Raw genomic sequence first — 15,777 nt, 5'->3', positions numbered from 1 at the left:
TCAAGGTGAAATAGCAGAACTTACCACCTTTTTTGCTCATAGGTTGCGAGGTCGAAATCCTTGGAGTCAGACCAAGTTACTGCCGCGAGTACTTCAGTGTCCCATCAGACAAAAACTTCGCGGACGCCATCAGCGATGCCCTCGAGTCTCTGTGGTACGTCACTTGGCTTTTGCAGAGCGGGGTTTCCTCTCTCTAGGATAAGTATTTGGATTTACTATCAGAGAGATTTTCAGGACGGGCTTCCAGGTAGGAAGATGAGGGCCACCACTGCTTTATAGTACCATCATAGAAACAACACCGTAACAGAAATAGGCTAAACATTAAGAGTGGAGGGAAAGGTGTTCTCCTCTGTTTCTGTGTAGGCTGCAACAAGGAGGAGACATACTGACTTACTGCTTTTAATTTGCTGTTTCAAACAACTTCAGGATGAGCCTGTGCATGTCTGTTCACTGACCTGCAAAAAAAGGCTTTGAAATGCTTGTATTTAGAAAGGCAATTTGGAAATTCTGAAATTCAGCTCTAGTCACTTGTTTATGAGACCGATGCTTTGGCTTTTTCTTCATTTTAGAACATCTCAAGCAAAATATTTTTGGAGAGGGCATTCAGTTTGTGCAAATATGAGTACAGAATAGAGTAGAATAGAAAAGTTCAGTTGGAAGTGATCTACAACCACCATATAGTCCAACTGATGGGAATATATCTCTCAGAAAACCTAAGAAAAATGTATGCTCCAGACCCAGATTTCAAGTTCCACCATCTCTCATCCAAACAAACAAATCTCTCATCCAAACAAATTCCACAAAGGTGTAAAATCAGGGAAGATTTTACCACCACATGGAGAACCAATGCCTTACTGTGGCTATAACTGTGCTCCTCCTTTTAAAGCCTTATTGGTTCCATAATTAGTCCTAAGAAGCCCTTCTACTTTAGTACTTGAAACTGCCATAGCAATTTGAATCCAAAAAGTTTTCTATTCAATGCTGAGTGTTGATCGTTCTTGAAGTAAAGGCTCCAAAATGATGAGAGTACTGTTGGAGGTGTTGCTCCCAATTGCACACTGGGTCCTGCTGCACAGATGCTCACAAACAAATGTTGTTTGCAGCATGGGCTTAGACAGAAGGTGTCTGAGGCCATGTGAGAAATTTTATCCTGAAATTATTTAGATTAGATTTAAAGAAAGTTTCCTGCATGTGACATGAGGAAGCCATATGTGCCATAGGAGGGTTTTCTGGAGCTTTTGCAATGCTTTTAATTCAGTGAATAAAAAAGGGAATGGAAGATATAATACAGACATTGGCTCTGACTTCTGATGGAAACCCAGAATAACTGCAGAAAGCCTTTTGTTTTGGTATCATTTTGAGATGGATCAAGACATACTTGAAGCTTCTTGCCTGGTTTCTGTGAAACACAGTGTTTAAGGCTTCTCAGTGGTGTTTTTCAGCTCTGTAATCATGAACATGGTTAAAAATGAGGCACAAAATGTTAAAAGTACCAGCCCTTCAAGCTATTATTTTGGGTAGCTGGAGAGTTTCAATAGCTAATTTAGTCCAAGCCACAAGGCTGCCTGTTGCTCTCTGCAGTGGAAAAGGAAAGGGACACAACAGTGTTGGTAGAACAACTTGCAAGAGATGAAAGCTGATGATTTCAAGAAAAGTGCAAATCCCTGCCACCAGATGTCTGCCATAAATAACAGCTACAGTCTTCTGAAGTGTCCAAATCCTACAGATCATCCCAGCACTGCAGGAGGTCCTGTGTCTGGTGTCTGTTTACACACCATCCCTGGTGAATTTCTTCCTGAGTTCTTTAAACTAAGCGCCCTGTCTCCAACAAGGCAGGAAACAGGAAAAAGGAATGATCTTAGATAAAATTAATAATCAGGTTTGGGCATAAATACTGCAGGGACTTAAAGTAAGAAGGGAGGTAGAGAATGAACAGATTAAAAATCTGGCAGGTTTTCCTTATTCTTTCTCCCATCCATCCTCTTTGTTTATTTTTTTAAGATTTAGAAGAGGAAGTTCCATGCTGCTGAGCCAGCCCATAAGAAGTAAAGCCTCTGAAATGCTTTTATTGTAAGCATATTCATTTAGCAGGATTTAGTATCTCCAAGTAGAAGAGTCTTGAGCTTGTCATCTATATCTTTTGCAAGTGCTTTTGACTTTTGAATCTGTTCAAAGGCTGGCAAATGAAGTGTTTCCTTTCCACACCCCAGATAATTGGAAAAGCCCATTAGGCTGAGACTGTCCTTAGCTACATGTGAGAAAACAGCCTGTGGCAAGGGCAGTCTGTCGAAGTGCCTTGCTCAGTAGCCCTAATGGCAGGTATTAGGAGTTAAAGAACTCCACTTGGGCTCCCACCATTAGCAAACCTAGCAGGGACTTCAGAGTAGAGAAGTACATAATTCATCAGGGAGCTACTGAGCTTTTCTTACAACCAAAGGAAATCATCCTTCAGCAATATTCTCCAGTCTCTTCAAACAGGTGCTTCAAGACCATTATTTGGACCAAGAATATTCAAAACTAAGTCAAACATCTGTTTCTTACAAGTAAAACTAAAACCTCCCTTACATCTTTTCAACAGCTTTAGCTTAAGGGCTGTTGTAATCTACCTACCTTCTTGGAAAGGTGTCATGAAGTCTGCATCATACTTGCAAAGTATGCTAGTAGAATATAAAATACTTTTTGGTATTGCCATCAATGCAGTCCAACTTTATTCAGCGATCTTTTTAAAGTCATTTATTTGGAAAGTTACTGGTGATGTAAGAAGACAGGACTAACATTTACAAGGATAGAATACTTCTCTCATGCAAGTCATGATAAGAGTTTTCTAAGAAACTTAGAAAACCCCTTTTTTCCATAGAAAACAGGCAAAAATGGAAACAAAGTCAAACTCCAGATGTGCTGTACCAAATCCTGCAAAACCCTAAGCATGCTGCATTGCTGGAGCTTGTCCCACTGAAGTAATTAAATATTCTTCCTTACAGCACTGAGCCCTCACTGAGAAATCTCACCACAGCCTAAATAAGATCACTTTTTTTAATGCAATAAATCTTTCTTAGCTTCTATCTTGATCAAAATGATAATTTACTTAGAGGTGAGAAGACATAAATTAGTTTAAGTAGCTCATAATACAGGCACTGCAGCAGAAGAGAACTATTTCAGTAGGTGGAATGACTGGGTATGCAATAGATAAATTACAGGGTTAAATTTTAGAAAATCATTTATGCCTAATACAGATGGAAAGTAATGCTTAAAATGAAACTGGGGAGAGGGGAGGGCCTCTTCATTTAAATTATTTTAAAATCTTGAAGGAACAATACTGTTCTGCAGGGCCAGTGGTGGAGAAATTCCCACCACAGCAGACATCTTCAGCTTCTCACAGGACTGCTCCTCTGAGGCTTTCTACACACTAAGAAATGCAAATGACAAACCCTAATTCATTCACTCAGTCCCTCTCCTCTGATTTTCCCTCTTCTCACTCATTATGCCAGACTACACAGGTGTCTTTAATCAGAGATGCTGGACTAACAAGTGTTTTTGTAGGGATCTTCATATGGATGAGAGCATGTAATATGGATGGCATTCTCTGCCATATATTAAGTACAAAAAGACGGTCTTTGAACCTCATGAGTATAGGTTTGTGATTTTATCCACACAACTTCTGTCAGTGAACAGTAAAGTGGTCATGAAAATGAAAGTCAGCACTGATGTGTGCACTATCACCACTAATTAGGCTGAGAGCAATCAATGCAGAAAAGTGTGGTCAGCTAAACTTGTGCAATTCTGAGATTACCTTAGTTTCCCTTGCTTGTGTTTCTGAATTAAAAAAAAAAAAAAAACCCTTCTAAAATCTTTCCCCAGTTCATACTGCTCAGTATTTTGTAAGGCAGAGCACATCCTGAGTTGACCTCTGTGGTTTGAAAGACCTCACACAGGAGAAAGCCAGAAATGCCAAACTTTAATTAAAGCACATTTGACTGTTAATTCCCATAATCCTTTTAATAGGGGCATTCAGCACAGAAATCAGTATTTCTTTGTTATTAAAGGGAAAGCTGCCTTCCTAATTCAAAGAGGTTAGTAGAGGACTGCCAGGCCAGCCTGTGCTTGCACCTGGCAGTTTCCACCTGCTGCCTCTGATGGGAGTCTCAGGCAAACTCAGGAGACCTTGGGTGTGAATGATGAGCCCAGCAACACAATAGGTAGTAGGACAGCACAGGCTGGAAGCAGAAAACAGGGTTTTGTGGCTCTGCATGCTGGTGAAGACAACAGTGGCGGCAGCCAGGTCTCCATGTGTGTCAGGCTTTCAGTCCATGTCCTCTCTCCCATGCCCAGCAACAACAGCGCCGAGATGGCGGCGGTGTACTACGAGCGCATTGATGTGGAAGGCCACCACTACGGCCCTTCATCCCAGCAGCGCAAGAACGCTTTGAAGGAAGTGGACAAAGCCTTGAGCAACATGATCTCACTCATCAAGGTGAGTGGCATCCATAAAGGCAGCTCCTAGGTGCCTTTGGAAAAGGCTTTTAAAACTGTGGCACCTCCAAGAGCCTATTTAACACCTGCAGTGTTGTGGCTGTAAATTTTTATTTCCTGAGAAACAGGCTACTGAGTTCATGTGGAAGTCAAGTCACCATTACCCTGATTATTATTTTCATTTATTGCATTATAACCCTCCTGGTGGATTTATACCAGTGGCCCCAGGAAGCCACAAACCCATATACATGTTGCTCTGTTTATGACTTGTGTTGCCAGCTGAACTTTATTGTAGGTGAAGGAATCAAAACTGTGTATTTCCTAAGGTTTGTGGAATCAAACGATTAACTTTTATAGCAGTTTTTATGACAGTATTCAGAACTCTGTGCTTTAAACTTGGTTTTAAAAAAGCATTATTGAAAAAATTTTGTGGCAAGCAAATCTTTTGGGTAAATGGCAATTCTGTGAATATTTCTGACAGTGATAAATGTATGTTGGAGGTTTTATGTGTTTCAGTGAAGACAGGAATATGTATCTTCAATTTCACTAAGTATTAAAAGCTGTAATGCTAAGTGCTAAGTTTGTGAGGGAAGGAGAGAAACATCCCTTCCACAAGTGGTATCATGGCAAAATTGCTGTGTGGACTTGTTTTGGAAAAACTCTGGTGCTAACCTCTTAGACTCTTCCAGAACAGCAAGTAAAAGTGGATGTCCACCATTATGGGTGGTAGAAAAGCACACTGCAGGACATTCATGGATGTGATCCTTCTGGTTAATTTCCACAGAATTAGTAGAGGTCAAAAGGTGATTTAAATTTTCGAGCAGGCACAGACAATGCAAAGCTCTTACATGGCCCTTAAAGTTGTCATGCACTTTCTTCACAGAGCAAAGGCCTTCAGAATGATATCAATGTCCTCCTCTTCTCTGATCATGGGATGACAGACATCTCTTGGGCAGATAAAGTGATTGAGCTGAAAAATTATATCAATATGAGCGACACCATACAAATGAAAGACCGAGGTCCTGTTGTAAGCCTCTGGCCAACTCCAGAGAAGCATGCAGAGGTGAGTACAGCCTAGTTGTACCTCTGAGTTTTGTTTTCTCAGTTTTTATGCCAATTGTGTGCTCTGTTTTCTCTCAACATGCAAATACTGCTCTCAGAGATGTGTGCAAAAATCAGCTCTTACTAGGAGTCAGACTTGAATCTTGTGACACCCTTGTGATGCTGGTTTCTGAAGGAAAGTCACACCAGGCAAATTAAAAAGCATGACTTTTCACTGTTACATGGCAAGGACGTGCTTTTAACCCTACTCCTATTAATTTCTGATAAATAGCTAAAAGATTTTAGCTCAAAATGCACTTTAAAGATTTTAAATATATATTAATCTATTTATTAACACTCTAGCTAGGATTTTCAAATTATTTGGATCAGGTTCAGGCATTCATATTCCTGTAAACTCCCACTGAGGAACCAACTCCATTTGACCAGAATTGCAAAAAATATTTTTTACAATATTTTCCTTGGAGTAACTTTTGATGAAGCATGTTGGATTGAGTCAACCATAAAAACTCCATGTTAGAACTTCAGGGTTTTGAGGGATAAATTAAAACAATAGAGAAAAGATTTTAATATCACTTGAAAAGAATGAAAATGTAGTTTCTCTGACTAGTAGACTAGTATGTTATAGTCTAACCAAAAACCAATTCATGAGAAGTCATTACTGCTGTCCTCAGAATGTAGATGAGTGGCTGTACAAAATAGGCAAGCCATTCCCCAAGCAAATAGATTTCGTTTCTACATTATGTTGTATCCACTTACAGTGTATGGTAGCCTGTGCAATTTTTTTAAAGAGAATATTTGCTGATATTTGCACCCAAATGGTCTCTTCAGGAATTGTGTGTCTGTGATATTGTGAATATTTCAAATTAGTGCCAGAACTGAAAGTTGTCTTAGAGGCATGCATAAGCAATTCACTCACAAGTGCATCACAGGGGATCATAGCATTTATATGCTTAATCCAGAGCTCCCTGTTTTTGTAGGCTAGACCTTCAAACAAGGGCAACTTGCAACTTCATAAAGTCATGGGGTTTCATCCAACAAAGCTCTTTAGCACATGCTTCTGTCTCGTTAAACAGCCTGATATTCCTAAGGAGAATAAAGTACAATGCCTTATACTATGGTTTGTTTCCTTCCTTCATTTCTTTTCAGAATTTCTTACTGGAGGGCTGCTTTTAAAGCAAAATAAAGCTGATTCTCAGTTTCCCAATAGCTAGATTCTCTATTTCTAATGAATTTTAAAGAGCAATGCTTATGAGTTGGAGTGTACTTTAACAGAGTGGTTATTATCTCTAAGAATTACCTCATTTCAAAGCAGCAGAAGTACTGCAGACCACTCTAGTCCTAGTCATGGTGGGAGGAATTGTGCCATCACACCCTGGTGCTGTCCTTATGGTCACTGCACACATATATCTGTATATCTGGTACACATATACACACAAGGGTGACTTAGCTGAAAGGCTAGTGAAGAGCCTTTCATTCTTTGAAGAATCAAGCTATTTATTCCTGAAGATTATTTATATTTAACTTGTTAAAGAACAATATAGAGTCTGGGGACTCCAACAGCTGCCTTCTCTTTGGCATATAAACATATTTTTCAGGCATTTAAAATCTGTCTTCTGAATTATTTGAGGTATGACTTTTGTGTGATTATATTCCAGACAGCATGATTAATATTAATAAACTACTTGCATGGCATTGTGCAGATTCAAAGCTGCAGGCTTTGGCTAATTAATCTCACATCAGATAACTAACGAAGCAGATAACTGAGCACTATCAATCCCTTGATAGTGATTGACTGGGTTAATGCAAGAAACAGAAGTGAGGTGACATTCATTCTCCACCCAGGAGCACAAAGAGGGAATGAGTGGCAGACACTAATTTATTGCTTTTCCACATCTGTACACAGAGCACGTGGTGCCTTTGAGTGTCTCACCCCTTCTCTCAGTGCCTCCTGTGAAGGTGTGGTTTGTTTCTGTAGGCTGGTACACTCACATGTATACATTTGTGAATGTGTGTTATAAATACACGATACATGAATTCACATATTCCTGTGTGTTTATTATCCAAGTTTTCAGAATCTCCTAAACCACACAGGCAGGTTTTGTCCAGCAATGATCTTTGGACAGGCAAAGTCCTGGTTTGAATGTTCCGATGATTAGCCATTACAGAGGATTACCCATTTTGCAAATTCAGGTGTTTCATGTACCCATGAGTGTACTTATGATCTTTACAGCCATATGGTGTCCTAACATTCATTTGTTTTGCAGATATATCAAAAATTGAAAGCTGTGGAACACATGGATGTTTACAATATACAGGATATTCCAAACAGGTTTTTCTACAAAAAAGGCAAATTTGTGTCTCCACTGACTCTTGTGGCTGAAAAAGGATGGTTCATAGTAGAGGTAAAGTATAGATAAAATACTTTATTAAATATAAATACTTAGACAGGAGTGTGGAAATGTGCAATATATTGCTGATCATTGAGCTACTGTCAATGGGCTGACTAAAATCTAATGTCAAATTCTGCTGTGTGCTTAAAAGAACTTAAAGGTATTGCAGCTATCCTAAAGGCAGACAGTTAAATAGTCAAGATGCCTCTTTTTTATCTGTTGTCATAAAGCAGTAATTCTTGTATTTCACATTTCAGTTTTGTTGCCTTCCTGTTCTTCCCCCTGCCATCTACCTTCATTCCAGGCACAAAAGGAGTGTTTCCATTTCAAGTCTTTATTATCCCTTCATTGAGCAGTACCTTGTGGCAACTTTTCCTTCTGCTTGACTTTCCTCCCACCAGACTGTCCTAAAATATGCCCCATTCTCCCAAGCTCACCAGTTTCAAAAAGGTCAGACTGGAGATTTACTCCTCGGAGGTGCCCAGTGCACACACTGAAAATCAGGGAACTTATTAACAGAGAACCCAGACATGAAGAGATTTTTCATATTAACTTATTTTCTTACTATAAATCGTTGTTGTTACTTTGTGCTTGTGTCACTATGGGGCACCTTCACATTACAGATACTAATTACAAATACTAACTGCAGCTCAGCACAGCTCAGAGGGTGAGACAACTGTGTATCTTCTAAGGAGGTAAACTGAGCAGTGGTATTAAGTGATTTGCCCAAAGCCATACATGAAGTCAGTAAGTTGGCAACAGAACCAAGGAGTCCTGGGTTTCTTTCATATCCCAGCATAGTCAATGCACATCATTGCCTTGCAGGTTATTATAACTCAGCTGAGCACCTTCTTTTGTGGCCTTCAGAGCTAATGCTCACCAAGCTTTGCTCAGTCCACACTACCACATTTCTCACTAGCCAACCTGAATTTAGCATAATGGTTTCTACAGCTGAATAAAAATGCACCTCTAAAAAAGCCTGATGGCTTTTGAATACAGCTGGGTGAGTACCACATTTCTGATTTAAAAAAAAACGGAAGTATAAAAAGCCAGAGTTAAGATTTAGACAGGTAAAGTAGGATTCTGAAACATTTTTTCCAAAATTATTTTTAAAAGTTACAACTGAACTCTTTTGTACAAAAGTTCAAAACAGAACGTTTTTACATATTCTGTAGAAAATAAAAAAGCACTTAAAAATCATTGAAACTCTGACAAACCTTAATAACAGTGCAGCAAACACTGCTGCTATGATAATTATTTCTGTCTCTCTGCCCATTCCTTCCCATTGTTTCTGATTTTCAAGAATGTCCTCTCATTAATGCTGTCAGATTTTCCTTCTCTTCAGTACACTTTCATTATCTGTGAATAGGATATGAAAATGAAACTTTCCTGTCATATTTTTAAAAAAATTATTGAGCCTTGTATTATACTTCCTGCCCAAACCACTGAAGAGAGGATGTGCAGCTCTTCCCTGCCACACTCCCAGGTTTTTTTAACTCACTGTTGGCTAGTGGATAGCTAAAAGTTGTTTGAAAAAGGGGATTTTGTTAGTGGTGGTGGTGGTTTTTGAAAGAGACAAAGGGGGTGTATCTGGAAAGTTGTTTTCCTCATCACAGAGCATAGGAACAAAAGCACATCTACATTTTGGTTACAGCAGGATGAGGAGGGATTTCACACTGTATCAAAGCTGATCTTCTCATATCACCTTGTTCCCTTCACATGAGTGAGTGGTCCCCATCTTTTGAGCCTAAGATCCCCCAGCTGCTCTCCTGTGTGCAGCAGTGGTGTTAGCCCTCAGGGCTGCATGTTCACTCAGTGTACTTTCCCAACATTTAGAAATCAACAGCAGCACATTTTCTAAACATGCACATGCAGGGTAAAGTCCATTGTCCACAGTCTCAGATAAGCCTATTTCATCTTTGACAGGGATTGCTAGCCTTAGCCATAGTCTAGTATGAAAAATTGTCTTGGACAAGTTCTCCATCCCATTTGGACATGCCAGGCAGGCACATTAGTGTGCTGCCAGTGTCCTTGCCCCAAAGAAGCCCCAGGAGTTTGTGGGGTTTGCTGTAAGGCAGAGCCTGATGCTCCAGAAAGGCAGTGGAGATGCTTGCTCAGCCCTGTCCTCAAGCTACTGCTATTAGTGGCTCCATTCCATGAGCTCTCACTTCAGCTGCAGTTATGAAAGTTAGTACTGTGTTGTCTGACTCAGCTTGCACCAAAAATGACGCAAATGGCTGTGCCTTTGACGGCACATTCAGTTGTGAGTAGGTGTCTTCTGATGTCTGGGTGGGTTATGAAAAGCACACTACCTTCTCCTGCATTTGATATTTCTGGGGAAACAACTGTGTCCAGGACATCTGCTAGGATCATGGAAGGGTGTAGGTATGGCAATGTCATGATGCTGCCAAAGAACCACTGCAAATTTAACTTCACTTGTCTGAAGCTGATGCTGGCAAGTGCTGTGCAGGCTGCCTGATGGTGAGCAGCACACTTAATCCCCAGGAATCACAGGAAGCTACAGCATAAGGAGGTGCTCTGGTAGGAAGAGGAGAAGGAGTCTGTTTTCTCCTTGGCTTGCTCTGAGCAGGGAAATAGATGACAACAGGAAAAGAAATTCGTTAGCTAAAATAGTTTCATTTCATCTGGAACAGATTACCCAGAGATGCTGTGGAGTTGCTCTTACTGGAGACAGTAAGAGTTCAAGAACTGTCTGGATGAAATCCTGTGCAATAGGACAACCCTGCTTGAGCAGGAAAGTTGGACCAGATGATCCACTGTGATTTTTTCCAATCTGACCTATTCTGTAGTATTCTGGAATTATCTGGTACATCTGCTGAGTATTACATGTGATAAAACAGGGGGTTCCCCTGGGAAATAGCTGGAAGAGCTATATCTCTCAGTCATCACTGCTACTGTCCTCAGTGCACAGTCAATTTTATTTCTTAAGGAAGAAGACAAAAATCAGACAAACTAATTGTTTATAAAAGGAAATGGATCCTCAGTTAATTTGCTTTACCATCTGCAGGAGTTGCAGCACCACTTGCCCGAAGTGGGAATGTGGGAAATTCTTTTGGGTCCTTCTGTGCCCAAGTGTGAAGGCCAGACCTGGATGCTCTAGAGGACTGTGCAGCTCCTTCTCTGTAATTATCAGAGAAATAAATGTCATGCATCTGATGAACTGTCAGTTGATGTTCTTTGTTTAAGTGAAATTCCTGCCATAGTTTTGGGGTAATGTGGAGTGCCACATCTGTCTGCTGGTATCCCTAAGGAGCATGGGACAGGAAAAACTCATGGACAGGTTGGTCCAGCATTTTGATCAGTCTCTAGGGACTGCTGCTCTGACAGATATGGCACTGTTGTAAGTAAGAACTGTTAATGCAAAGCAGGAGAAAGTAAGGAAGGAATTTAAAAGTACATCTTAAGTGCAATATGGGCTAGGAAGAACAAAATTTATAATGACAAATTAATAAAGCATAGATCCACTGAGCAAGGAAACAAAATGGAGTCTAGGCCACCGAGAGTGGGACTGTCTCAGGTCAGAGCCAGTCTTCCCTGGAACAAACCTCATTGCTTTAAATACAAAAACACATAGGGAGAAGAAATCATAATTAGAAAATATCTAGTAGGGGTGATATTTGTATTGTAAGGCTGACTAGTAAAATGGAGCAAAAAATGACTTTTTTAAAATTTTTATTTTCCCTCCTGGGAATGAGCTCCTGTGAAGGTCACAGCACAGTGTGGGGGCCTGATGGGGTGGTGCAGCACATGGAGACACAACATGGCACCTGACAGTGCCCCAGCACAGCCCAGCAAGCATGCACTAACCACACTCTGCTGTTGTCACCCAGAGCAGGGACAAGCTGCCCTACTGGGAAAATGGGACGGGGAAGAAGGAGGCCTGGCAGAATGGGTGGCATGGCTACGACAATGAGCTCATGGACATGAGAGGCTTCTTCCTTGCATATGGACCAGGTACAGTGCCACCATCCCTGGTGTTCCATTTCCCCTGCAGCCCCTGGAACATCAGGATCCCTATGTAGCACTCTGTGACACCCAAAAATTGCAAATAGATGGCAGGATTTCCTCACTATGGAGGGTTTGGTGCACTGCATCTATTTTATAGCTGAAGAAACAGGGCAGAGAGATGTGAAGGGTCTTGGTCAGCCTTTCTCTGATGTCCCAGCACAGTTAATATCTCTTTGCCCTGTTTTCCTAAATTTTGGCCTAAATTTTCAATTCTATTTGAAAGACACGAATCCTGCGTTTGTTTTCTGGGGATTCAGACTCACTGCAGAGTGGCACTTTCTTTGGGAAGGTTGCAACATACCTCACCCCCCTGTCTGATGAGCAGACACAAAACTCCTGCTTTCCACTTCATCAGGCCTTTTAAACAGAGCAGAGCACCAGGCTGCAACTATAGAGAGGAGTGAAAGCAGAATGTGCAATACAATTATGTCAGGCTATTGCATCTATCAAGTACATACAGTAAAATAGCTCCTGTACTTTAAAATTCAGGGGTTTATTTAGTTTTTAGAATAAAATTGGTCTAAAAGTAAAAATAATGAATTAAATTGTTTAAAATGTTTTTGCTGAGCTATGTTGTAAATTGTATAGCATGCCATATCCCAGCCTGGTGGGTAGGTTCCAAGAAAGGCAAAGGAGCCCTTGCCCCACAGTATCCACATTCCAGGGGCTGAGCCCCAAGTTGCATGATGCCAACTCCTCTTTTTTGCCTGCAGATTTCCGATCCAACTATCGAGCGCCTCCCATCAGATCCGTGGATATTTACAACATCATGTGCAGCCTGGCAGGAGTACAGCCACTGCCCAACAATGGCTCCTGGTCCAGGGTGGAGTGCATGCTCCGAAACACAGCCCCCTTGGCACCGCTCCCCCCATGCAGCAGCTGTGTCCTGGCACTAGCTCTGCTCTCCCTGTTCACCAGGCAGATCTCTTTACTGTGATCCCTGAACAATGTCAGTCAGTGTCACCAGCAATTCCATCCTTCTCTGTTCATTTTTTTAAAGTTCTTCATTTGGATAATAGCTTCATTAATAGAGTGCTGTCCCCCACTCCCCCATTGTGCTCCACCAGGCATGAATCTGACCCATTCTGTATTTACAATGGTTTTAACATGAAGCCAGGTTTTGTGCTGCTCCAAACACAGCCAGAGACAATGGTGTGACTCACCTAGATTTGCAGCACTGGCAGTAAGAACAGAATCTGGCTGGCTATCCACAAAGTTTTCTGGTGGGTGCACATGGGGATCCCTCAGCAACAAATACATCTCAGCCCAGCATCTTTCACTGAAGAGCTCACCCTCATGGCTCGCCACACTGAGAAGTTCAGGAGTGGAGACCAACCTCTTTGCATTTAGTTGGGTTCATCCTGATTCATCCCTTCAGCTCCAGCTCCACCAGCAGCAGAGCCCCATCTTCTTACAGCGTCAGCCAAGCCCTGCCTATACAGACACAGTATTCAAAGATCCAAGAGCTTTGCTGAAGGATCATAATGCTGAGAGAGGTGGGTCAGCAGGAGAGCAGTGAGAACATCCTACTTTTCTCAGCCTTTCCTTCTTTATTTTCACCAACATGCGTACTGGCTCTGCGCATTTCCAGGGCCAGGATTTCCTCATGGACCACAGCAGAGGGGAGGGCTGGGAATGAGAAAAGTGACAGAAACCTTCCACTTCAAAGCCAGTGGGAAAATGAATAGACATCTGGACACATGAGGGTCGGGAGGACATAGGATGAGGAAGCCTGGCATTTAACAGCCTCTCTGCTTTTCCTGGTGAAAACATCATCTGATCATGTTTTGATGTTTTATATCCAACTGCATTTCTGAAGGTTTCTCAACACTTACTGCTCTTCTACCAACTTTTGCTCTCTACACCTCTGCCTGGTGATCAGCACATTTCTCTTTATTCTGCATCAGGGAGAGAGGTCTACACAGATAGATCTCCCACCCTCCCAGCTAATTCTGGTGATTATTTCCACCATGTGCTATCAAACACAAGCAAAGTTGTAACAGCAAAGTTAAATTAAACAGCAGGCAAGGATAGAGCTGTTGCCAGAGGTGCCTTTGGGAGTGCACAGCACTTTATCTGATATACCTCTGAACCAGGAGCTTTCAGCAACAAACTGCCTTTGGAATGATTGAGGTCCCACCCCACGTAAAAGAAACCTCTAGGACTTAGTACTCTACTGGATCCAGAGACAAGCACGATCCGGGTATGTGTGGTACAGTGAATAATTACACTGTGGGGGGAAAGAAAACCAAACACCAAATTAAACTTGACAAAAGACTTCTGTAATAGTTGTAAAGATTTATGTAATGTGTTTTTAAAGCTCAAGTGAACCATCAAATCAATTGGGAGAAAAATGGAAAAAAATCGGGCTTTGTTATTAGACTGTTGAATATAAAAGGCAATTTAGTGCTTTCGAAGCATTTGCAGTAGCTGTAAAACAAGCACCTATTGTTCAGAGTTCCCTGTTGCTCTTTAATGGACCAGGCTCAATGAAATCACTGAAGCACATTTTTAAATGAAAAAAAAAAAAAAAAAAGAAAAGAAAAAAAGAAGAAAAAAAGAAAAAACCAAAACAACAGCATACAAGATAACCAAATTACCAAGTTTTGTCTGAAAATTATTGAGATAGACACCATCAGTGCCTGCTAACCCCTCCACAACGTGCCATTTTAAGTCTTACCAGCGAGCAGAAGCCAAGGTCTTCTTACAGAAGAAATTAAAGGTATAAGGGTATATTTGGCTCCTCAGATATACAAGCAGAAATTGAAATTAACAAATTGAGTCCCTTGAATTGTTCCACGGATGCACCATGGCAACACTGATCCTTGTGAGAACTTTGTGTAACTAATTTTTTTCAGTGTTCATGTGGAAATACTGAAGGGTAAATCCAATTGCAGTATGATTTGATTGACCTTAATGCAAGCATTCTGTGTATGGTAAAAGATACTTGGTCTGTAAAAGGAAAATTTGATGGCAGACCTTCAAGAAGCTCACTAGCTTCAGGAGAACAACAGCTCGTTATTTTTTGAAAAGTGCATCTTTCTTCCTCAGAAATGTCATACCTCTGAATCAGTTCACGTTCTCATTCAAAAATCAAGTGTCTTAACTCTCGCCTATTTTTCTGTATACTATGCAATGGAGGTGGGTGTATTTTAAAACCTATTTCTGAATGATGTTTTTATACAATGACTGATTGTGAATGAGTGAATAATTCTAAAAATGGTGTTAGAAAAAGCACTTCTTTGTAAATACTGTAAGATTTTTGAAGAGAAAAACCAGCCCAAAACCTTCCCTTCAACACTTTGCCTTTCTCATCTAATTGCTGCATCAAAGTGTGATAAACAGTGTTTGAAGCTTGTGCTGATTAATTATCAGAAAGACGAATGATAACATTGTTTAGAAATGGCAAAGTTGTCAGCATGTAAATGAAGGACATTAAATGCATCACACGAGATGATGTAGCTTGTATATGCAGCCCTTTTTTCCAGATGTATTTAATTGTTTAACCTTTTGAACATCCATTCAGGAACATGTCATTCCCAGTAGGCAATGGATGTGACAAAATAAGTTGCACTTCTGAGAAGTGGATGCTCTCTCCAGACCCACTTCTCTAAGCCCACTGTGTCACCATCACATCAGCTGCTTGCACAGAAATTAAGAGCATTGTCACAGGTATGAGGGTGCACTAGGCTCAGGCTCTCAAGAGACCCCCTTTCTCAGTGGGAGATAGTGTAAATGTCAACAAGACCTCGAAAGTCAATGCTACAGGCCTCAAGGACAAGGGGGCCCTACTCCACTCTGAGCTCCACAACCAACAATGTCCATG

At 41.0% G+C, this 15,777-nt stretch overlaps 1 protein-coding gene across 1 annotated transcript in view; it reads left to right on the top strand.

Moving 5' to 3' along the window:
* Nucleotides 1-15,408, top strand: part of ENPP6 (ectonucleotide pyrophosphatase/phosphodiesterase 6) — a 32,098-nt gene extending 16,690 nt beyond the window's left edge. The window contains exons 3-8 of the mRNA XM_056490404.1: nucleotides 43-154; nucleotides 4,330-4,471; nucleotides 5,354-5,533; nucleotides 7,797-7,934; nucleotides 11,774-11,897; nucleotides 12,665-15,408. Of these exons, the coding sequence (XP_056346379.1) occupies nucleotides 43-154; nucleotides 4,330-4,471; nucleotides 5,354-5,533; nucleotides 7,797-7,934; nucleotides 11,774-11,897; nucleotides 12,665-12,888 (920 nt within the window). The 3' untranslated portion in view covers nucleotides 12,889-15,408. The remainder of the gene's footprint in view (nucleotides 1-42; nucleotides 155-4,329; nucleotides 4,472-5,353; nucleotides 5,534-7,796; nucleotides 7,935-11,773; nucleotides 11,898-12,664) is intronic.
* The last annotated feature ends 369 nt before the right edge of the window (nucleotides 15,409-15,777 follow it).

Source organism: Oenanthe melanoleuca, chromosome 4, assembly GCF_029582105.1.
Source record: "Oenanthe melanoleuca isolate GR-GAL-2019-014 chromosome 4, OMel1.0, whole genome shotgun sequence".
Lineage (NCBI taxonomy): Eukaryota > Metazoa > Chordata > Aves > Passeriformes > Muscicapidae > Oenanthe > Oenanthe melanoleuca.
Note: the sequence above shows the minus strand (reverse complement) of the source record. Positions and strands in the feature narration are given on the sequence as shown.